Source organism: Dendrobates tinctorius, unplaced genomic scaffold (assembly GCF_039654945.1).
Source record: "Dendrobates tinctorius isolate UK_male_01 unplaced genomic scaffold, ASM3965494v1 ptg000009l, whole genome shotgun sequence".
Lineage (NCBI taxonomy): Eukaryota > Metazoa > Chordata > Amphibia > Anura > Dendrobatidae > Dendrobates > Dendrobates tinctorius.
The window spans coordinates 10,095,668-10,121,066 of record NW_027361677.1 but is presented as its reverse complement, the minus strand read 5'-3'; the positions used below and the strand labels follow the sequence as shown (position 1 = coordinate 10,121,066).

The 25,399-nt window shown below is 47.5% G+C and overlaps 1 protein-coding gene across 3 annotated transcripts in view; it reads right to left on the bottom strand.

Annotated features, from left to right (window-relative positions):
• Positions 1-25,399, bottom strand: part of LOC141096232 (uncharacterized) — a 119,987-nt gene that overhangs the window by 34,922 nt on the left and 59,666 nt on the right. For all 3 annotated transcript variants that reach the window (XM_073582738.1, XM_073582746.1, XM_073582754.1), the window contains 2 exons: positions 22,262-22,438; positions 8,821-9,030 (listed from right to left, as the gene is read on the bottom strand). In XM_073582738.1, the coding sequence (XP_073438839.1) occupies positions 8,821-9,030; positions 22,262-22,438 (387 nt within the window). The remainder of the gene's footprint in view (positions 1-8,820; positions 9,031-22,261; positions 22,439-25,399) is intronic.

Here is a 25,399-nt window from a genome sequence, read left to right as displayed (position 1 = left end):
CCACTTGTGGTCGATGCATATATTTAAGTACTCTCCTTTCAGCAATAGAAGTAGTAGACCATTTGTCGAGCCTTAATGGCAATGCTTCTTCGAGGAGGAGGTAGCAGAGAATGCAAAATAGCTCTGTCCTAGAGTAAAAATTAAATAAACTAACCCTCTCGCTACTGATCACTATTGCGAGTTACTAACCCTGTCACATGTAAATTCTCCTGGAAAGGATTTTTCAATTCTCCAAATTTTTTTTATGTACCGTACTTGTTTAACAGGACAATTCACCCCAAAAATGTAACATAAAATTAGGTAATAAAATGTGACTAAAATGTGGAATTCCTCATGATAGACGAAAATAAAACTCCTCCAAGTGTACATTTCTAATTTAGTCTCGACAGAAGGATCCACCGTGGGCGACAGTTTCCTGAAAGTATCTGCAACATGGGATTTTATTTTTAGTCTGGATTAAATGGGTTTGCTGAATGTATAAACACGCGCCGATTATACAGCTACCGTCACCATCTCGTTATGTAAATGATAATTAAAGAGACTGGAGCGCAGACTGCACAAAATCCAGGAGGAACGAAGGTCCTAAAATAGAAGATTTTTCATTTTGTGTTTAATGGTCTCCTAATGGTGGTCATTATCGTAATTTTCCTGTTTACACACTTCCCATTTGCAAAAAAAAAAAAAAAAAAGCAAAAACACATTGACCACTGAATAGAAATGTTTAAGTATAAAAATAGCTTACTAGCGAGATGTTGGTAGGAGAAAAACTCGGTACCGGGCCCGTTGATCTCAATGGGAGCTGTCACGGAAGCTGTGACCCGGCCCGTGGGCTCCATGGCAAACAGGGGGATTTCAATAGTGGTGGAATGTAGTTGAATCAATAGTTCGTGACGCCACTTGTGGTGTTCGGCAAGTGAGATGTTAGGCCGACGCTGCATGCAGATCCTCTGGGGCTGGTGGTGTGTTGCAGCCAAGATGGTGAAGCTCCCCACAGGTGGAGCTGCAGCCCCAGGGCAGTGTAGATGTAGGGGTAGAGGAGAGGCACAGACGGTGTAGAAGCTGGTACCCAGATGTAGCGGTACCAGGGGTGTTGGCGCAGGAATGAATGGAGGACACCAGGGCTTGCAGTTCCAAAGCTTTACTCACAGTCTGTAGTACACACCAGTGCCTGCCTCCGTGCTGTGTCCTCCGGGTCAGCGACTCAACCTCAACCTCCAGGCCAGATGGAATGCTCCCTTCCAACACTCCAACAACGTATGCCTTTCTGAACGTCTCCTCTTATAGCGCCTTTAGATGTGAAGTACTCCTAGTACTGAGTTACACTGGAGTGCCTCCTAACAGATGTTCCCAAGAACTATACTTGTACGGCAGACAGCTGTAGCCTGCTTCGGTGACTCCTTACTCCGGAGTCCTGGCTCACTATCAATGTTGCTGTTGTGCCCCAAGTCTTAGATGGGAGTAGTGCATTTACAGCCCACTACTCCACCGTTGTCTGCTGCAGAACCATTAGTGTCCATACAACCTCGGGGACCGGGCCCCAGCCTTGTGCTTAGAACTTCTAGGCAGGGTTCTTCCTCTAACCCACGTCCTCTGATCCCTTTTACTCCTACATTCCATACTGGTCTTTCCTTCTTATGGAAGATCAGGTTTCTGTTCAATGTCTTTCTCCTTCTTTCCTTTACTGTGCCAGCTGGCTCAGATCACTGAGGCAGCTGCAGCACTCCTTCCTCCATCCCTCTCTCAGGGATCCTCTCTCTTCACTCCTCTGACAGACTGACCTCTAATCCTATCCCTTCCCGCTCTTCTGTATTCTAACTCCACCCGCCTCCCAGCACGTTTAGTGTTCCAAGCAGGGAGCCACAATGTGGCTTTGCTGAACTACTGTGTTGTGTGGGATGCGAGTGTTTGAGCGTGGTCAGGAGCCTCCATCTTACCTGGATGGTGGGGCACCACACCTCAGGAGGAGGTGTAGTACCTCTGTGATGACTGAGCCTCAGGGGCGCCACACGCACTTCCCATTTGCGAAAAAAAAAAAAAGCAAAATCACATTGACGACTGAATAGAAATGTTTAAGTATAAAAAAAGCTTACTAGCGAGATGGTAGGAGAAAAACAAGTCCCCCTTTGTTTGACAGTCCGGGATTCTGCAACTATGGCATTTCCCAGAAGACTTGCTTCAAGGGAAAATTTTCTTTGCGGTCACACTAAAAATAAAATTGTCATATGTTAAAGTTTGAGCACCACTATTAATGTTAACCTTTTTTCTTCATAACAATTTTGGTTTTTGCAACAGCTATTTCAGTTTCATATATCTAATAACTGATGGACTCAGTTATATTTCTGGATTCAAATGAGGTTTATTGTACTAACAGAAAATGTGCAATCTGCATTTTAACAAAATTTGACCGGTGCAAAAGTATGGGCACCTCAACATAAAAGTGACATTAATATTTCGTAGATCCTTCTTTTGCAAAAATAACAGCCTCTAGTCACTTCCTGTAGCTTTTAATGAGTTCCTGGATGAAGGTATTTGTGACCATTCCTGTTTACAAAACAATTCCAGTTCAGTTAAGTTTGATGGTCGCCGACCATGGACAGCCCACTTCAAATCATCCCACAGATTTTCAATGATATTCAGGTCTGGGGACTGGGATGGCCATTCCAGAACATTGTAATTGTTCCTCTGCATGAATGCCTGAGTAGATTTGGAGCGGTGTTTTGGATCATTGTCTTGATGAATTATCCAACCCCTGCGTAACTTCAACTTCGTCACTGATTCTTGCACATTATTGTCAAGAATCTGCTGATACTGAGTTGAATCCATGCGACCCTCAACTTTAACAAGATTCCCAGTGCTGGTATTTGCCACACTGCCCCAAAGCATGATGGAACCTCCACCAAATTTTACTGTGGGTAGCAAGTGTTTTTCTTGGAATGCTGTGCTTTTTAGCCTCCATGCATAACGCCTTTTTGTATTACCAAACAACTCAATCTTTGTTTCATCAGTCCACAGGACCTTCTTCCAAAATGTAACTGGCTTGTCCAAATGTGCTTTTGCATACCTCAGGCGACTGTTTGTGGCGCGCTTGCAGAAACTGCTTCTTTTGCATCACTCTCCCATACATCTTCTCCTTGTGCAAAGTGCGCTGTATTGTTGACCGATGCACAGTGACACCATCTGCAGCAAGATGATGCTGCAGGTCTTTGGAGGTGGTCTGTGGATTGTCCTTGACTGTTCTCACCATTCTTCTTCTCTGCCTTTCTGATATTTTTCTTGGCCTGCCACTTCTGGGCTTAACAAGAACTGTACCTGTGTTCTTCCATTTCCTTACTATGTTCCTCACAGTGGAAACTGACAGGTTAAATCTCTGAGACAACTTTTTGTATCCTTCCCCTGAAAAGCTATGTTGAATAATCTTTGTTTTCAGATCATTTGAGAGTTGTTTTGAGGAGCCCATGATGCCACTCTTCATAGGAGAATCAAATAGGAGAACTACTTGCAAGTGGCCACCTTAAATACCTTTTCTCATGATTTGATACACCTGGTTATGAAGTTCAAAGCTCAATGAGGTTACAAAACCAATTTAGTGCTTCAGGAAGTCAGTAAAAAGTAGTTAGGAGTGTTCAAATCAAGAAAATGATAAGGGTGCCCATACTTTTGCACCGGTCAAATTTTGTTTAAATGCAGATTGCACATTTTCTGTTAATACAATAAACCTCATTTTGAATCCAGAAATATAACCGAGTCCATCAGTTATTAGATGTATGAAACTGAAATAGTTGTTGCAAAAAACAAAATTGTTATAAAGAAAAAAGGTTAACATTAATAGGGGTGCCCAAACTTTAACATATTACTGTACTTGTGGCTCCATGGTATGAAGCTAGAGGCGAATGTGGTTTCATCCATACGAACTCCGATACGCACGTTTATGGAATAAGAACTTGAAACCTACAAAGGATGCTGCAACATGTGCTTAATTTCTTTAAGTCCAAGCAGAAAGAAAAGGAGGCAGCACTCACCGTTACGGGCGTCTATACTTTATTTACAGGCCGGTAAAAGCATCGTGGTGCGGGAGAAGAGGTGGAGACAACGTAGGATTTATAGAAGTACCAGAAACACAATGATAATGGGTTGCCCTCCTAGGGCTGTGGGGTACTCGGTACCGGGTCAGTGTCAGTGGAAAAGGTGTCACAGCGGCGGTGACCGGGCCGTGGCCCTGGGCGCCCAAATCAATGGTGGTTTGTGATATAGTTTATGTGATAGTTCATGTCGCCACCTGTGGTGTTTGGCAAGCAAGATGTTAAGCCAACGCTGCGTGCAGATCCTCTGGGGCTGATGGTGTGTTGCAGCATAGATGGTGTAGCTCCCCACAGGTGAAGCTGTAACCCCAGGGCAGTGTAATGGCAATAGATGAGAATAGGCGCAGGTGGTGTGAGGAATGCTGGTACCCAGATGTAACAGTGCTGACGGCGTTAGTGCACAAATGAATGTAAGACACCAGGGCTTGCAGTTCCAAAGCTTTATTCACAGTCCGTGGTACACACTGGTACCTGCCTCCGTGCCGTGTCCTCCGGGGCAGAGTCTCAATCAACCTCCCAGGCAAGTCAGAATTCTCCTCGCCAACATGTACCTCTCCTGAACGACTCCTCTATTGCGCCTTAAGGTGTGAAGAGCTCCAGTACCGTGGTACTCTGGAGTTCCTCCTGTCAGATGTTCCTAGCAACTCCACTTGTATGGCAGACAGCTGTAGCCTCTCTCAGGGACTCCCTTCTCCGGAGTCCTGGCTCTCTATTCAGTTGCTGTTGTGCCCCAAGTCTTAGATGGGAGTAGTGCATTTACAGCCAACTACTTCACCGGTGTCTGCTGCAGAACCATAAGCGTCCAAACAACCTCGGGGACCGGGCCCCGGCCTTGCGCCGAGAACCTCTAGGCAGGGTTCTTCTTCCGACCCACAACTCCTCTCTGTTCTCTCTACTCCTGTTTACTATGGAAGCTTAGGTTGCAGTTCTACGTCTTTTTCCTTCTGTTCCTCTCCCGTGCCTGCTGGCTCAGATCACTGAGGCAGCTGCAGCATTCCTCTCCCTCTTCTAGGGATCTCCTTCCTCTCAGACTCGTCCTCAGACTCTCCTGACTGACTGTCCAGACTCCCCTATAATTCTAAACCTTCAGAACCTTTTATATGGATCTCAACCCCACCCACCTCCCAGCACATCCAGTGTTCCATGCAGGGAACCACCAAGGCACTCCTAATGTCTAGGAGGAGAGAGACACCTCAATGTGGTTGTGCAGAACTACCCTGTTGGGTGGGGTGCGAGTGTTAGAGTGTGGAAAGGAGTTCCCAACTTACCTAGTTGGTGGGGCACTACACCTTAGGAGAAGGTGCAGTACCTCTGTGGCACCACAATAACGTTTCATCCACAATCAGATCATCAGAATGCCAAAGAAGATGGTTTGTAATTAGATAGTAGAGATGTAAGGAAATAGACTATGATGCTGCAATTAGATTATCTGATGAAGGTCCAACTGGTGTCGAACCGTTATATAAGTCACAGAAGGGCAAAAGTCCATCAAGGAGGCCAAACATTACAAAAGTGTTTGTTGTAAACATAGTGCGGCGCCCCTGAGGCTCGGTCGCCACAGAGGTACTGCACCTCCTCCTGAGGTGTGGTAAGCCACCATCCAGGTGAGTTGTAGGCTCCTGACCACGCACCAACACTCGCATCCCACACAACACGGTAGTTCAGCAAAGCCACATTGCGGCTCCCTGCTTGGAGTGTAGCAGAGCACCTTTGGTGGCTCCCTGCTTGGAACATGAAACGTGCTGGGAGGCGGGTGGAGTTGAGAATACATAAAAGAGTGGGAAGGTTTAGGATTCCAGGTCAGTCAGAGGGAGGAAGCCACTCAGGAGTGAGAAAAGAAGATCCCTGAGAGAGAGGGATGGAGGAAGGAGGTGCTGCAGCAGACCTCAGTGACCTGGGTCTGCTGGCACGGGAAAGGAAAGAAGGAGAAAGACATTGAACTGAAACCTGATCTTTCAGGAGAACGAGAGATTAGTACGGAACGAAGGAGTAGAAGGGAACAGAGGACGTGGGTTAGGAGAGAACCCTGCCTAGAAGTTCTAAACACAAGGCCGGGGCCCGGTCCCCGAGGTTGTGTGGATGCTAATGGTCTTGCAGCAGACACCGGTGGAGTAGTGGGCTGTAAATGCACTACTCCCATCTAAGACTTGGGTGCACAACAGCAACACGGATAGAGAGCCGTGACTTAGGAGTAGAGAGTCCCCGAAGCAGGTTACAGCTGTCTGCCGTACAAGTAGAGTTCTTGGGAACATCTGTCAGGAGGAACTCCAGTGTAACTCAGTACTAGGAGATCTTCACACTTAAAGGCGCTATAGAGGAGACGTTCAGAAAGGCACATGTTGGCGGAGCGTTGGATAGGAGCATTCCATCTGACCTGGGAGGTTGATTGGGCCTCTGACCCAGAGGACACGGCATGGAGGCAGGCACCTGTGTGTACTACAGACTGAGTACTACAAGTGTGGCGGCCCTGAGGCTCTGTCGCCACTGAGGTACTGCACCTTCTCCTAAGGTGTAGTGCTCCAACATCCAGGTAAGGTGGGAACTCCTTTCCATGCTCCAACACTCACACTCCACACACAACAGGGTAGTTCTGCACAACCACATTGCGGCTCAGTGCTCAGAGGGTAGCAGAGCACCTTTGGTGGTTACCTGCTTGGAACACTGGATGTGCTGCGAGGTGGGTGGAGTTAAGATACATAAAAGAGTGGGAAAGTGTAGGATGACAGGTCAGTCTGACAGGAGGTCAGTGAGGAATGAAGCCACTCGGGAGGAGTGGGGATCCCTGGAAGAAGGGATGGAGGAAGGAGTGCTGCAGCTGCCTCAGTGACCTGAGCCAGCTGGCACGGGAAAGGAAAGGAAAGAAGGAGAAAGACGTAGAACTGAAATCTAAGCTTCCATAAAAAAGAAAGACAAGTATGGAACAAAGGAGTAGAGAGAGCAGAGAGAGAGAGAGAGAGAGAGAATGTGGGTTGGAAGAAGAACCCTGCCTATAGGTTCTCAGCGCAAGGCCGGGGCCCAGTCCCCGAAGTTGTATGGACACTTATGGTTCTGCAGCAGGCACCGGTGGAGTAGTTGGCTGTAAATGCACTACTCCCATCTAAGACTTGGGGCACAACAGCAATTGGATAGAGAGCCGGGACTCAGGAGAAGGGAGTCCCCGAAGCAGGCTACAGCTGTCTGCCGTTCAAGTAGAGTTCTTGGGAACATTGTCAGGAGAAACTCCAGCATACCACGGTACTGGAGAGCTTCACATTTAAAGGCGCTATAGAGGAGACGTTCAGGAAAGGCACATAAGTTGGCGGAGTGTGGAAGGGAGTTTTCCCATCTTGCCTGGAGGTCGACTGAGTTCCTGACCCGGAGGACATGGCACAGAAGCGGGCAATGCTGACTGTGTAAAGCTTTGGAACTACATGCCCTGGTGTCCTCCATTCCTTCCTGCGTCCGTCTGACTGACACTGCTACATCCCCTGCGCCGGACACTACACCACCTAAGTGTCCCCACATCTACACTGTCCTGGGACCACAGCCCTGCCTGTGGAGTGCTATACCATCATTGCTGCACCACACCATCTGTCCCGGAGGATCTGTTTGCAGCGTCGGCTTAACACCTCCCTTGCCGAACACCACAGGTGGCGTCACAAACTATTCCATTCCATTAACTACATTCCCCCATTACTTGGGCACCCAGGGCCACGGACCGGGTCACCGCTGCTGTGACACATCCCCCTGACACCGGCCCAGTACAGAGTACCCCACAGCCCTGGGAGGGTGACCCACAAGCCCTGGTGTCCTCCATTCACTCTCGCGCCAACACACCTGGTACTGCTACATCTGGGTACTAGCTTCTACACTGCCTGTGCCTCTCAGCTACCCCTACATCCACACTGCCCTGGGACTACAGCTTCACCTGTGGGGAGCTTTTACATCTTTGCTGCACCATACCATCAGTCCCAGTGGATCTGCATGCAGCGTCGCCGTCGGCTTAACATCTCACTTGCCGAACACCACAGGTGGCGTCATGAACTATTCCATTAACTACATTCCACCATTCAACTTCCCCTATTACTTGGGCACCCAGGGCCACGGACCAGGTCACCGCTGCTGTGACACATCCTGCTGACACCGGCCCGGTACAGAGTACCCCGCAGCCCTGGGAGGGCGACCCAATAGCACAGATTGAAGCACCATTATGTGCTGGGTTTAGCTTCCACAATTGTATGAAGTAGGACCCCACCAGCACCAAAGACCATAAAGAGTGCAGTGTCCAGCATTTGCGCTCCGAAATGGATGATGCCATGTATACCAGTACGGGCTCATTCACATGCAAGTTTCACGTAAGTGCTATAGGTTTCTCCCACAAATACCACTCAAAACCAAGTTAGTCTCTGGGGCTGTTCACATGTCCATGATTTTTTGCAGATAGTGGACCATGCAAATTGAGGAGATATTGCCGATATTAATCCGAATATCAGATCAAACTATGCAATGAAAGACTATGGGTTCATGAAAAAAAAAAAAAAAACACAACCTGAAGTCTCAAGGCCTAAGGGTGTATACGAGTTACGTTTCCACACCTATAGCATTAGACTGGCCGCCTGATAGAGACACATCCCTCTCTTACACATACATATTATACATACAGTACAAATCAACCCATGAAATCCCACACCCAAGTAGTATACAAAAAAAATTTATTTTCTTCACTTTTTCTTCGTTTGGTCATGTATACTATTGTACTTACTGAAGAATTAGGAGTGTATCTCAGAAATCTGACAACTTTGGTATCGGAGGCCGGACATGCTAAAGCCATATATCGATTACGAAAGGTCCCATAGATTTTTAGATGGAAGCCGGGTTTATTTAATGCGTCTTTTCCACCACTGGAGACATCAATCCCATAGGCCGAAAGATCGAAGTAAAGATTGTGCGCACGGATTTCAGGGGTTGGTACCTTTGAATTACAAGAAGACACTCTGTTAACTCATTAGCATGCTCCAGTAACACCTTATCCAAGCACGTTCGCTCATCACAAACCTTAGTCTAATGTGTATGGGGGCCTTACCACAAAATTCAAGAACCACTCCCACAAGTTTAATATTCTTAAATATATTGCAATCATATTATACAGAACTCTGTACTTGCAATTGCTCATTTTGTCTTTCTACCCAGCCAATTCTTCTCATTGATCTATGTAGAAACAGGAAGTCTCCCCAATGAGTTATCCCCCGCTTCAACTCCTGACACCGCTGCCCACTCTTCCCTCATCCAGGGACTTTGCAGTTTCTACATAGAGCTTAGAAGGTTTCAGCTAGTCTGTTTTTAATAACGTGTTAAAGAGTCAGTGATATGCGCTCCTGTATGACCGCTTAGGAAGCAACCCAGGGGCAGACAAGGATGTCATGTCTCCACCGCAGCTCCAGCCGAAAACCTCCAATGAAGAATATGAGCAATGAGAAATTGGAAACGGTCTTAGGAGCGCAGGGAAGAGACTCAGACAAGAGATGGGGTTAAACCACAACGCATTTCGACGGAGGATCCGTCTTCATCAGGTGGAAGTTTATTAGTGACATAGGGGATGGGGTATTTAAATGGGAAGCAGCCAATCACAACAGTCAAAACAGTCACATGTTATGACAAGATGACATCATATGTTATAACACGACAGCAAGCGCAAGAGGGACAGTGAGCGCAAGAGGGACAGCGAGCTGATGCTTCTGACTTCTAGTATGTGTTTGATGTCAGCCAATATCTGGATATAAAGTTGAACTGCTCAGTCCTCCATGCTGCCGCTTCTTCTAAACATGTACTACATAGAAACAGGATAGTGTGGCGCTCCCGAGGGTCTAGTCGCCACAGAGGTACTGCACCTGACCCAGAGGTGTGGTATCCCACAACCAGGTAAGGTGGATGCACCCGACCAGACTCCAGCACCCACATCCCACCCACACACACACCCCAGTAGTGTAGCAGAGCACCCTTTATGGCCCCTGCTTGGAACATGAAGAGTGCTGGGAGGTGGGCGAAGAGTAGTTGGGAGGGAGAATCTTAGGATAGAAAGCAAAGTTAGTTCCCTCAGAGGGAGGGAAGCATATGGACATGTTCTGAGCAGCTCCTGACTTGAACCAGGAGTTGCCGGACGGAGTGGATTTATACGGAAGGTTCTCTGTAGGAAGGATTAGTTCTTCTAGAGACACGGTTGGAAAGAGTATCCTGTGGGGCTCGTTCCACACTGACTGCCGTCAGGTGGAGGAAGAAACCAGGCCACAACAAGGGAATGGCCTCTAGCCTAGTTGGCATTCCTCTGGGTGCCACTAGCAAGCCGATACCTTTGGTTACTTTATGGACCAATCGCCCCTACCACGGTTAGTCAGACTGGAAAGGCAGCTATATAGAATCACAGAAACAGTGAGGCGTTGTCTGAACAGGATTCGCAGCTGCTAGCTCAGAACGATAACTGAAGTGCTGGAGTGGAAGAGGGAGTTTAAGCAGCAAATTGTTTGGAGACAGCCAGGAAAGATACATACTGACAGGGAAAGCTGGAAAGGTGTATTTCATCTTATATGGAAGTTGTCTGGACCCCTCACCTGGAGGACACAACACTGAAGCAGGCATCTGTGTGCACCAGACTGAGTGAAGCCCATTGGAACTGCATTCAAATGAGTCATTTGTCTCCTTTTCTGCACCTCTCACCCAGCTCTGCTACATCTTCCGCACTACACTACTTCACCATCTACCAAATCAACCCTACTGCCCTGGGACTACAGCTCTACCTGTAGAGAGATTTTACATCACTGCTGCCCATAACATCTGTCCCAGAGAAGCAACACTGCAGTGCTGGTCATACTGCCCAGAAACCATAGGTGACGTCGCAAATCACTTCATAAACTTTATTCCCATTCAACTCTACCCCTTTTACATGACCGCCTGGGGCCACAGACCGGGTCACTGCCACTGACATTTCCCATTGACGTTAACTGGCCCAGTACAGAGTATCCCACAGCCCCTGGGGCGAGTCAATAGCATCCTTCATGAGTGTGGGTCGCCCTCCCAGGGCTGTGGGGTACTCTGTACCGGGCCGGTGTCAGGGGGAAAGGCGTCACAGCGGCGGTGACCCGGTCCGTGGCCCTGGGCGCACAAATCAATGGTGGTTTGTGATATAGTTTATGTGATAGTTCATGACGCCACCTGTGGTGTTTGGCAAGCAAGATGTTAAGCCAACGCTGCGTGCAGATCCTCTGGGGCTGATGGTGTGTTGCAGCATAGATGGTGTAGCTCCCCACAGGTGACGCTGTAACCCCAGGGCAGTGTAATGGCAATAGAGGAGAAAAGGCGCAGGTGGTGTGAGGAATGCTGGTACCCAGATGTAACAGTGCTGACGGTGTTAGTGCACAAATGAATGGAAGACACCAGGGCTTGCAGTTCCAAAGCTTTACTCACACTCTGTGGTACACACTGGTGCCTGCCTCCGTGCAGTGTCCTCTGGAGCAGAGACTCCATCAACCTCCCGGGCAAGTCAGGATTCTCCTCTCCAACACTCCGCCAACATGTGCCTTTCCTGAACGACTCCTCTATTGCGCCTCAAGATGTGACGAGCTCCAGTACCGTAGTACTCTGGAGTTCCTCCTATCAGATGTTCCTAGCAACTCCACTTGTATGGCAGACAGCTGTAGCCTCTCTCGGGGACTCCCTTCTCCGGAGTCCTGGCTCTCTATTCAGTTGCTGTTGTGCCCCAAGTCTTAGATGGGAGTAGTGCATTTACAGCCAACTACTCCACCGGTGTCTGCTGCAGAACCATAAGCGTCCATACAACCTCAGGGACTGGGCCCCGGCCTTGTGCTGAGAACCTATAGGCAGGATTCCTCTTCCAACCCACAACTCCTCTGTTCTCTCTACTCCTCTTTCCTAGGGACGCTTAGGTTGCAGTTCTACATCTTTCTCCTTCTGTTCCTCTCCCGTGCCAGCTGGCTCAGATCACTGAGGCAGCTGCAGCACTCCTTCCTCCATCCCTTCTTCCAGGGATCCCAACTCCTCCCGAGTGGCTTCCTTCCTCACTGACCTGTCAGACTGCACCTGTAATTCTAAACCTTCCCAACCTTTTATATGTCTCAACTCCTCCCACCTCCCGGCACATCCAGTGTTCCAAGCAGGGAACCACCAGGGCACTCCTAATGTCTAGGAGGAGAGAGAGCCCTCAATGTGGTTGTGCAAAACTACCCTGTTGTGTGGGATGCGAGTGTTGCAGTGTGGAAAGGAGTTCCCAACTTACCTAGGTGGTATGGCACCACAACTTAGGAGAAGGTGCAGTACCTCTGTGGCGACTGAGCCTCAGGGGCGTCACAAGTGCGTGCCGACAGCTGGAACCATCATGAGGTGACCACCCAGTTGCTCAGAGAAAACTGCAAATTAGAGCTGGAAGTAGCAGATGGGGAAACTCTTGAAACCAGGATACAAGTGATATGATAGCCAAAAATCATTATATTCCTGATCTACACAGGACGTCTTATTCTTCTTATTCTTTAAAGAGATGGAGACTGCAATAACAAATATCCCAGCTAGATATAAAAAAAAAAAAAAAAAAAAAAAAAAAAAGTGAAAGACTAATTTCTAGAGAAATAACATTAGATGACGCCATTGCTGGAGCAAGCAGAGAACATGCATCTGATGTAGGTTCCCTTCTCATGTAAAGATTATACAGTATTTATTCCAATTGCTCTTTGATCTCATTTAGATAAAAGCTTTAAAGGAAATAAAAAGGGAAAAAAGAAAGCCTCACTTGTACAAGAGGTCCTTCTACATGAAGGCAGGATATCATTAATGTAATGGGTGTTTACCACGGTTGACCTGTTTCTGGTTCGCACACCGGATAGGAATGGTCTTTGTATAAACAAATGGATATCGTGGTAGCTAAGGTATATTGGTGAATGAAGCAGCTTTGCATCTTGGAACATGGATGTCTCAGCTATATGTCTACAACATGTTTGTACCAAAATAGTGGTCATAAAGAAGATTTTCTGTGATCAAATATCCATTTTTTCTAGAATGGCAATGTGATTGGTGGATGGCGATAGCGGTGGCAAGAGTCAATATCTCCTCTAAAGTTGTCACTGGATCTCAGATTCGTGCCCATGGCAAAACTGTGTGCAAAGACCCTGCAGGTCCAACAGAGTCCCTGCATGTATGTGTGGCGCCCCCAGAAGTACGGTCGCCATAGTGGCATTACCTTCCTCCTAGGGAGTGTGATGTCATGCTTGGAAGCAATGAAAGGGTCTGTCAGGTAAATTCAGCACACAGCACAGTTCTTACTCCAGGCCAGCAGAGGGAGCTCTGAACCCAAACTGCTGAGGAGCTGCTCTCGGTGGCCAGGAAAGGGAAGTTAGTGGAGTTCGTGTGGAGAAGGTCAAGTGTGTGGATGTGGGAGAGGGGAGCTGGAGGATTGAGCGGAATTCAGGCTCACTTTTAGCTGAAGCGCATGGTCTGGAGTCCGGTATCCGAGGTTGTATGGATGCTGATGGCCCTGCAGCAGAAACCGGAGGAGTGAGAAGCTGTAAATGCTCTGTTCCCAACTAAGACTCGGAGGCCCAGCAGTAACATGTGTGAGCCAGAAAGAGGAGGCTACAGCTGCCTGCCATATGAGGGGAGTTCTAAAAGAGCAAGCAAGAGGAACTTCAGTGTAACTCCGTACTGCAAGTACCTAAGATAAGCGCTAGGAAGGAGACTACACAACCCATCTGCATAGAGAGATTCCCAAGTTGCTTCCAGGCTGATCAACTCCTGTTCCATCTGTAATCTGGATCCTGGACTGCACTTGCAAAGTAAAGATAAAGGAAACTGCACCCTGTTGTGTCATTGCCTTCTTCCTGCAACCCCTTCAGCACTACAGGGGCAGGGCCGATTTCTTAGAAGACCTGGATACCGCTGCGTCTATTTTTGGGACCTTGCCCTATATTTCCACATCTTTGTGCTCAATGGGGTATCGCCTCTTAGAGGTGGAAGGAAAAGCCCTTGATTTTTCGGGTTTCCTCCACTCTCTCTCAATAAGCGCCTGGATCTTTGCGTTCACTGGAAAGGTCCGTTTTTTTCTCTCTTGGAGCCCCCCCAAACATAACATCTTCTAGGGTTTTTGTCGTTTTGTCTTCCTGTAGGCCCATCGTTGTTCTAATGGCCTTTAGGAGAGCATCTGTGTCTTCCACTGGAAACCATGGCTTACCCCCTGTGTCGCTGTCTGAGGAGTCCGAGGAGGACGCCTGTTCTGATTGAGACGAGGCCGAAGAGGAATCTGAGGGAGAGCTAGGTGGATTCTTCCTACCTTTCCTCCCTTGTTTCAATAGGGTCTTAATTGAACCCTCCATTTCCAATCTAAGGGCTGATATCAGATTAGCTGCGAAACTAGGCGCTTCTTCCACCATAGTTCGCTGAATACAACTGGCACAGAGGTCTTTCTGCCAGTCTCTCGCTAGGGCTGTTTTACATATATGTGGAAACCACAAAGATGCGACCATAGATCCATATTGATAAGATTGCAAATTCTCTTTATTAAATTATGGACAAGACAAGACAAAAATGGGGAACATATGCGAAGAACAATCACAAAAGTGCAATAGTGTAAATGCTGACACGAGCAAAAACCTGCCCCAGTCAACCTGAGCTAACATATTAACGGGTTAATGTATATATTTGACTACTCCATACAAAGAGCAACATGTATTGGATCTAATTAGATCAAACACCAAATATGTCATATATAAAAAAGGGGAAACAATGCCCATTATCTGTCGTAAATAATATATACATATATTGTCCCAAGGAGGTAGAAAAGAGGGTTAACAAAAAGTTAATGCTGCTGCCCTCAGGCCATGTAAAATACGGCTTACATGTGTGAAAAAGAGAGAGGGGGAAGATGGTACAGCAGATAATGTCTATACTGCACCAACGGGCAAATAACCCGCCCTCAAGGGGTTAAAGAACCCCAGACACATTACCTCAATGGAGCCTCAGGATGACCAGGCGGTACGCTCGTCTCCCCGACGCGCGTTTCGGAGCGATAAGCTCCTTCCTCAGGGGGCATGAGTATCCACCACCATATGCATCTATTTAAATGTGCCTGCCGGAAATGTCGCAGGACGCGCCATCCATCACTCCCACTGCGGGCGCACCTCCTACCGACGACGCGGCCGGAAACACGTGGGCCCACGTGATCCGGCACCTGACATCGGCAGGACACGTCACACAGGGGGACCATAGGGCACGCATGCGCAGTATGATTGAAGCTCCGGCGGCCATATTGAAAAAGGGCCGATAGATAGAATCAGACCACAGCAATACATAGATGCAAGGACGCAAAAACAAACCACGGAAACCAACATTAAAATATAAAATAGTTGTATATAGGGTCAAACACCATACTAGAATACAATCCTCGGTTACATTGGGCAACCTTAATGAAAAACAGTAGGTAGTAGGGAAAGGGGAGGCATGAAAAAGTATACAAAAATATACACAATTATTTCTAGAGTACCCCACTACTATCCCTATCTATATACTAATTATTACTCGTCTAAAATAGAAATATCCATATTACATAGTATATCCCATATACCCCCTCAAATGCGCAAAAATCACAATATTGAAGCCAAAAAAATAAATAAATATATATATATATATATATATATATATATATATATATATATATATATATATATATATATATCCATCCATCATATTTACAAATTCAGGGCTCAAAAAAAGAAGAGAAAGGAGGGGGAGGGGGGCAATATTCCCTAGTTCACACATGATGTCCCATATAGGTGTACCACACGGCAAAATATCAATGGATACAATCTGCCACATATATAGAAACAGCAATACCGGCGATTGTTTTTCATTAAGGTTGCCCAATGTAACCGAGGATTGCATTCTAGTATGGTGTTTGACCCTATATACAACTATTTTATATTTTAATGTTGGTTTCCGTGGTTTGTTTTTGCGTCCTTGCATCTATGTATTGCTGTGGTCTGATTCTATCGGCCCTTTTGCAATATGGCCGCCGGAGCTTCAATCATACTGCGCATGCGCGCCCTATGGTCCCCCTGTGTGACGTGCCCTGCCGACGTCGGGTGCCGGATCACGTGGGCCCACGTGTTTCCGGCCGCGTCGTCGGTAGGAGGTGCGCCCGCAGTGGGAGTGATGGATGGCGCGTCCTGCGACATTTCCGGCAGGCGCATTTAAATAGATGCATATGGTCGTGGATACTCATGCCCCCTGAGGAAGGAGCTTATCGCTCCGAAACGCGCGTCGGGGAGACGAGCGTACCACCTGGTCATCCTGAGGCTCCATTGAGGTAATGTGTCTGGGGTTCTTTAACCCCTTGAGGGTGGGTTATTTGCCCGTTGGTGCAGTATAGACATTATCTGCTGTACCATCTTCCCCCTCTCTCTTTTTCACACATGTAAGCCGTGTTTTACATGGCCTGAGGGCAGCAGCATTAACTTTTTGTTAACCCTCTTTTCTACCTCCTTGGGACAATATATGTATATATTATTTACGACAGATAATGGGCATTGTTTCCCCTTTTTTATATATGACATATTTGGGGTTTGATCTAATTAGATCCAATACATGTTGCTCTTTGTATGGAGTAGTCAAATATATACATTAACCCGTTAATATGCTAGCTCAGGTTGACTGGGGAAGGTTTTTGCTCGTGTCAGCATTTACACTATTGCACTTTGTGATTGTTCTTCGCATATGTTCCCCATTTTTGTCTTGTCCATAATTTAATAAAGAGAATTTGCAATCTTATCAATATGGATCTATGGTCGCATCTTTGTGGTTTCCACATCCTCGTTGTATATACCAGCGATTGATCCTAGTTTGTCCACTCAGAGCGACACCTATATGGAGAGATATATAATACATTCAGGATGCAGCTCTGTATCATTGCTGTTATAATCTGTTTTACATATAGCACAGTCCCTATTCTTCTTGCTTTTTTGGGCCTTTCCGGACTAGGAGGCTGCGTCGGAGCACGTGACCTGTGCTCTCTGGATCTCGAGGATTCTCCCGACCTGCGGCTGGGGCGGCTGCTGCTTGAGCAGCTTCCATGTTTGCGGCCGGAGTGCTGTGAGGGCGGCAGAGACAAGGTCCTCTCCTGCTCTGATTCCATACTTGCACCGTCTGCCCTGCCGCTGCTCCTCATTTAAATATGCCTCTGTCCTGGTGAGTGCCTCCGTTCAGCTGGCTCCCCTCCCCCCTGCGACCGCTTCAGAAAGCCGGCGTCGCACCCGGCGCCATGACACCGTCGCCTAGTGCTGACGTCAGCCGGCGCGCCCACAATCCTTTGCGCTGTCGACGTCAGCGGCCGGAAGGCGCCCGCGTCTCTCCCCTGTCAGATGCCTCGGGGATTGAGATGCGGGCGCGCGAGGGGAGGGCGGCGTGGTGGGGGCTTCCAGGAGCACCGGGGATCCCATCTGCGCCCACATGAACCCGGAGCCCCGGAGGGCCCGGGGACTGTGCCTCCAGCACCCGACGGCCGGCGCTACAGGCAAGATACCTGTTCTTCCCGCGCTGGGACCTTTTTTTTTGTCTTTCGCCCATGACAGGCACTGTCCGACAGTAGGATACCTTCCAGGACAGGAACCCAACAGAAGCGGGGGAGAGGTGCTGCCCCTTATATCTCAGTAGGTTCCTGTCCTGGTGGGGCGGATCCCTCTCAGGTGTGCGGTCATGGGTGAAGGGAAATACTGGATGCAGGGGTTGCAGTCACACCAAGACCTTGGAGTCAAGAGAGGCCTTAAAAAGGTCCCTTTGGCCTGTACGAGAAGACAATCATTAGACCTCTGATAGTTGGTGGACATATTGATTGGGATCAAAGAGTTTCAAGTTACGGCACTGTAAATAAGGGTGCAGAGGCAACAGAGGCTCCTAAGGGGGGCTGTAGGCTACATGCGATGGCCTGTTGTAATTTGGGTAATTGGTTACAGATTGTGTTGGTGCTTCTACCTGACAAATATATGGTAGATACAAGATCACAGCTCCCATCCATGAAGATGTTCTTACTGTCCATATCCCCTCGTGCTGCTTCAACATCCTAAATATAAAGGTGACATATTACCAATTACTACTCCATAACCTCGTCGTGTCTTCATCGTCGCTGATATTAATAGAGGGTACGACGGGTTTATACTTTTAGAATCAGATGCAATTTACAATTTGTGACGATAGCTCCGGCTCCCTGCTCTTTTCCATTAGTGGATGTATGGACAAAAAAGGAGACCACACCGGGGTATTCTTCAAACAATCATACAGAAAAGGTCGCTGGCTCGCCTCATAAATGACTTTTACGGGGTAGTCATTCCACAACTAGAACATATTGTACATTCATGCACTCTGGTATCTGGCAGAGTTATACATCACCATAAAGGGACGATATGAGAAAATGTATTCATATTTTAAAATTTGTTTAATTTATACATTGTTGTTTGACAGCATGCTTCATAAAAACTCAACTCACTATGGCGTGCATAGGATGCAGCAATGAAAAAATAATTTAACTTTGTGAACTTTTAGCATAAATAAAAAAACAAAAAAAAAAAAAAAAAAAAAAAAAAATTTCCATTACAGTTTTCAGGCCAAGGTGTTTTCTAGTCATTTGTGATCATCATAGAAGTCTGGCTAAAGAGAATCTGTCAGTAAGAGAAACTCTCATCTCACCCTCAAAGAGAAAAAAAAATAAAAAAAAAATTTGATACATAGCAAATTAGGTCTTAAGTGTATTGGGTGTGGTGAAGCACTTCCCCAAGCCCCGCCTCCGGAAGATGTTTCTCCACCCAGCACCAGCCTCTTTAGCTTGGTAACTCACTGTCTGATTTCCTTGCCTGACATCACACAGATGAGCAAACGTGCGTGGATAAGGCGCTATTCAACCAATGCTCATGTGCTAATTCAGTGTCTTCAGAGTGCTCAAAAAATATGTTAGAGTCCCCACGGCTGCATGTCTCGTGGCTATTAGACAGCCTCAACACTTGTAGGCTGACACTTAGCACACGAACATGTTCGGATAACATCTTATCCGAGCATGTTCATTCATAACTATTAGTGATCAATCAAGCTAAAGAGGCTAGTGCTGAGGAAGGAAATCAGCTCAGGAAGTGCTCAGCCACACCTAGAGCACTTAACACCTCATTTGCACAGGAAAACTCAATTTCTCTGTGGGGGGAGTGGCTGGGGTTGTACTTTTTGTAGTTCAGATCTGGTCATATAGTTAGAATCTTCAATACTACTAGCTGTCTTGATAGCATAAGAACCCAAAAACATACAATTTCTACCAAAAAGGCCAAATTAAAAAAAGGTTTATGGATCGCCCTCCTAGGGCTGTGGGGCACTCGGTACCGGGCCGGTATCAGTGGGATGTGTCACAGCAGCGGTGACCCGGACCGTGGCCCTGGGCGCCCAAGTAATAGGGGAAGTTGTTGTTAATGGTAGAATGTAGTTAGATGAATAGTTTGTGAAGTCACCTGTGGTGTTCGGCAAGGGAGGTGTTAAGCCAACGCTGCAGACAGATCCTCTGGGACAGATGGTGTGGTGCCACCATGATATTATAGCCCTCCACAGGCAGGGCTGTTGTCCCAGGGCAGTGTAGATGTGGAGACACTTATGTGGCGCCCCCAGGGGTATGGTCGCCACACTGGCTTTGCCTTCCTCCAGGGGAGGGTAATGCCAGGCTTGGAAGCAGTGATGGGTCTCTCCAGCAGTTAACCTAATGCATGCAACACAGTTCCACTCCAGGCCAGCAGGGGGGGCTCTGAACCATGATTCTGGGGAGGAGTGTCCTCTGAGGGCCAGGAGGAAGAAGGGGCAGATAGTCTGTGGAGGGTGAAGCGTGCAGACGGGAGGTGCGAAGCTGAGAGGTTGAGCTGCAGAAGGCGAGCTCCCTCAGCTTGAGAGCGCACAGAACTGGAGCCTGGTCTCCACGGTGGTACGGATACTGACGGTCCTACCACAGATACCAGAGGAGTAGGAGGCTGTAAATGCCCTGCTCTCAGCAAAGACTTGGGACACAACAGCAATTGAATAGAGAGCCAGGACTCAGGAGAGGAGTCCCCGAGAGAGGCTACAGCTGTCTGTCATACAAGTAAAGTTCTAGGAACATCTGAAGAGAGGCATTTCAGAGTAACTAAGAACTGGAATGCTTCACACTACAAAGCACTAGGAAGGAGACTGCACAGCCCTTCTGCTAAGAGAGAATCCTAATCTGCTTCCAGGCTAACCTGCTCCAATACCATCTGTAATCAGGACTCTGGACTGCATATACTCCGTAAAGGTACAGAAACTACAACCGCTGTGTCTTGTCTGTTCCCTACGCTTTCGACACTGCTACATCCACGTGCCAGCTACATCTACACTGCCCTGGGACTACAGCTCCACCTGTGGGGAGCTTTACCATCTAAGCTGCACATACCATCAGTCCCAGCGGATCTGTATGCAGCGTTGGCCTAACACCATATTTGCCAAACACCACGGGTGGCGTCACAAACTATCCTACCATTAACTACATCTCCCCATTGCTTGGCCGTCCAGGGCCATGGACCGGGTCACCGCTGCTGTGACACATCCCCCTGACACCGGCCCGGTACCGAGTACCCCACATCCCTGGGAGGGCGACCCACTTAGATGGTGTAGTGTCCGGCGCAGGGGATGTAGCAGTGCCAGGCGGACGGACGCAGGAAGGAACGGAGGACACCAGGGCATGTAGTTTCAAAGCTTTACACAGTCAGCAGTGCCCGCTTCTGTGCAGTGTCCTCCGGGTCAGGGACTCAGTCAACCTCCAGGCAAGATGGAAGGCTCCCTCCCACGCTCCGCCAACTTATGTGCCTTTTCTGAAAGTCTCCTCTATAGCGCCTTTAAGTGTGAAGATCTCCTAGTACTGAGTTCCACTGGAGTTCCTCCTAACAGATGTTCCCAAGAACTCTACTTGTACGGCAAACAGCTGTAGCCTGCTTCGGGGACTCTCTGCTCCCAAGTCCCGGCTCTCTATCCGTGTTGCTGTTGTGCCCTCAAGTCTTAGATGGGAGTAGTGCATTTACAGCCCACTACTCCACCGTTGTCTGCTGCAGAACCATTAGTGTCCATACAACCTCGGGGACTGGGCACCGGCCTCGCGCTTAGAACTTCTAGACAGGGTTCTTCCTCTAACCCACATCCTCTGTTCCCTTTTACTCCTATGTTCTGTACTTTTCTCTCTCCCCTATGGAAGTTCAGGCTTCAGTTCAATGTCCTTCTCCTTTCATTTCCCGTGCCAGCTGGCTCAGATCACTGAGGCAGCTGCAGCACTCCTTCCTCCATCCCTCTTCCAGGGATCCCCACTCCTCTCCGAGTGGCTTCCTCTCTCAGAAGACTCACCTACTGACTGACCTGTAATCCTAAACCATCCTGCTCTTTTATGTATTCTCAACTCCATCCACCTCCCAGCACGTCTAGTGTTCCAAGCAGGGAACCACCAAAAGGTGCTCTGCTTCTCTCTAAGCAAGGAGCCGCAATGTGGTTTTGCTGAACTACTCTATTGTGTGGGGTGTGAGTGTTGGAGCGTGGTTAGGAGCCTCCAACTTACCTGGATGGTGGGGCACCACACCTTAGGAGAAGGTGCAGTACCTCTGTGGTAACTGAGCCTCAGGGGCACCACATTTACAATATATAATATTAATATGTAATAATTGTAGAAACATTCTAGATAAATTACAATGACGATATTTGTAGAGTTGTGCAAAGACACATTTAGGACGCTGGTCTTCCATGCACATTGGCACTATATGGCTTACTCAACAGGGAATCAAATACCAAAATCCTGGTCACTTTGAGAGTACTAAGCCCATACATCAGCATGGCATGATGACCTCACAGTGGCTTAGTAATCACAAGAGATGCTTGGGATGATGGTACTTGAGTCCCGTTAGAGGAAGTTTGCACTCACCTGGTCAGGGCTTCCAAGTAGTACCAACTCGACCAGAATCATGCAAATCATTTTGCTAGACTCCAGTACAGAGCAAGACAAAATCCTGGGAACTATGTAGACAGCATTTGTAAGACTTTGCTCCTGGTTTTTAATAAAGGTTCACAATAACTGACTCATCTCACGTCTACCATATTTGCTCCATTTCTGATAGAATACACGTGATACAATGCATTACCTGCCTCTGGTCTTGTCTCTCAAATGCAGCATTGGCTCCATATGCATTACATGATTCCACAACGTAGTCAGAGTTGACACCCAAAAGTGAACTTGACTCTCCGCAAGATCCATCAGCAACTATAATGATCCTGGGCCACTCCCCTTGGGATATTTTTCGGATGTATTCTTCTGTAAACTAAAAGAAAAATAGGCAAATATACTATTGAGAATCCAGTCATACAAGATTGTTCTGGAAAGGTCACATTCTGGAAAACGCGTGGTGCGCCATTCTTTTTCGGATGCATAAAACCATATAGGTTAGCTTGTTCCAAACCAATGAATCCAGTAGCGTACCAGTGATAAGACACCCCATTAATCACACCTTTATGGTAATGCTTACCAACCAATCCTTTAGAAGGGTAGTCACCAAGATACGTTATCCCCTATTCATATTATAAGTAATGAATAGATGGAGGTACCACAAATAGGACCAATGTCAATCCCAAAAATGGTGAAGTTTGATTGGAGCCAGTCAAGTATGCACACCACTACCAATTATTAACTATGGGATAGACTATCACATGCTGTATCGACGATATAATCTTCTAATTCTGTCTGTTTGTAACAGAAATCCAACATCGCTGACTGGTCGCGCCCAGCCGGGCGCAACCAATCAGCGACAGGCGCAGTCCAGCTGTGAATTGGCACAGAATTCAACCGACGCACATCACCCCTACTGTGGGGAGATCTGCAGCGCTAGCCGCTGATCTCCCGACGGCTGCCGCGGGTCATCTCCTGCCGCACGGAGGTCAGCGGCGACGCAGCCGGGAGATGACGGCGCTAGCCTGATTGGTCGCAGCCGGCTGCGACCAATCAGCGACAGGTGCAGTCTGCCTGCGAATTGCCACGGGATTTGAACTACGTGTTTCTGATGTGTCACGCCCAGCGACATATTCTAGAATACCAGATGCGTTAGAATCCGGCCACCATCTAGTTATCTATAACTGTCCTATGGGTAATAGTGCAGTGGTCTGCATGATCAGTTTAGTTGGGATAGTGCAGAGTGTAGAGCATGCAGCATTCACTCCTAGAGTTGAGCGACTTTAGTCGGATCGGGTTTCATGAAACAAAATTAGTTTCAGATGAAACTGGTCCGACTAGGGCAAAAAAAGTTGGAGTGTCGTCCAAAACCGGACCCCAATGCAAGTCAATGGGAATAAAAGTCGGCATTGAGTGGATGTTGCGCTCCAAGGCAACATGTTTCAGACCTTCATGGTTCTGTGTCAAGCCTTGATAAAGGACCATGCAGGTCTGAAACAAGTTGCCTGGGAGCACAGCGGATAGATTTCTGCCTTTCATTTTTGTGCTGTGTGTTCAACCACTTTTTGAACCTTTTAGGATCTCGCCTCCACCATGCTCATCCAATAATGAATGTGCTCAGAATAAAAAAAAGTAGTTGCTACATAACCGCTTGTAGCTGATCTTCCCTGAGAACAAAAAGGATTGAACATGTTGAAATCCTTCAGCTCAAGCAATCTGTAGTATATAAGGCAATCACGCTTGTCTCCACAAGACAGAGCCAACTCTTCCCATAGTTAAATCACTCACTAACCGCCACCTATTGCCTGAATCATTGCATTGTCTAGAAAGTGATATTCTCCATTAGGCCGGAGTCACACTACAGCGAGATACGGCCGAGTCTCGCAGGTTAAAACCAAGCTCTGGCACCGGCACTCCGGAGCGGAGCGTGCAGCTCCATATATTGCTGTGCGGCTGCACGCTCCACTCCGGAGTGCCGATGCCAGAGCTTGGTTTTAACCTGCGAGACTCGGCCGTATCTCGCTGTGTGTGATCCCAGCCTTACACCTTCCAATGGATGTAGCTTTATTGATGTTGGGCTAAAATGGCAAATCTTGTTAGGACCCCCTATAAACTCTTTAGCCTATTGGGTTTAGGGATTTGGAATTTCAGGTGAATAATGAAGACTAATGGAATGAGAGAGCTCAACTTGTTGGCAGGTGAGCTTACACGCTTTGATCAAAATGTGTGCAGAGTATTTCACGTTTCTACATGTAGCAATAGCAGAATCCATATTCATACTGTTGTATAGTGTTGGCATATCAGCCCTTCTTCTGCAAGCGCAGTACACTTACAGCAAGGTGGCTCAGTGGTTAGCAGTGTTTCTTTGCAGCACCAGGATGAAATCAGTAAGGAGTTTGTCTGTTCTCCCCTTGTATGCGTGGGTTTCCTCTGGATTCTCAGGTTTCCTCCCACACTCCAAAGACATATTGACAGATTGTGAGCCCCAATGGGGACAGTGATGATGTCTAAAGCACTGCCGAATATAATGGCGCTGTATAAGCAAGTAGAATGAATATAAAATACCTCTAGGTAGTTCTGACCACACCATATATACTGCATTGGATGGAGGTGACCACTTCCAATGATTTGTGCCCCCCATCTGCCCATTTTTTTCCAATACAAGTTCATTTTAATTAAAACAAGTATTGCAGGATCCCAAGCTTCCCCAGGTCATTGCAGCCTCAGCACAAATGATCCAGAGAGGTTGCCTTGTTAACAGTTGGGCTCACAGACTGATCAAAATATGTGCCAAGTACTCAATTTATTTAGGTGTAGCAATTAGTGATGGGTAAGGTGTATCCCGTGAGCATGCTCAGGTGCCAACAGTGTTTTCGGCGTACTCGAGAAGTATGTTCGAGTCCCTGCAGCTGCATGTATGTAGACAATCCCTGCTTGTGTTTTGTGGCTGTTGAGCAGCCAGCTACAAGACATGCAGCGGCACGGACTCCTATTTTTTGAGCACGCCGAAGACTCTTAGCACCTGAGCACGTTCGCTCAGTACCAGTTAGTACCAATAAGGGAATTAGCATATGCAATGTTCTGAGTGCTGTTGCATGGTGATTATATGTACACAAGTTTAAGTTTTCCATGTCAAAACCAACAACATTCCAGATCTTTCAAATACCCCAATTATGTTCAAGAAACTAGGGTTGTTTGTGGCTTTCTTAAAATAACACCGTGTTTGGATATCTAAAGTCTAAAGAGGGTGCAGAAGTCACATTAACAGAGTCCTCGAAAAATAAGGGTCTGGTTGTTGCATAAAAGGACAGAAGTATTCGTGGCTTGTCATAGTATG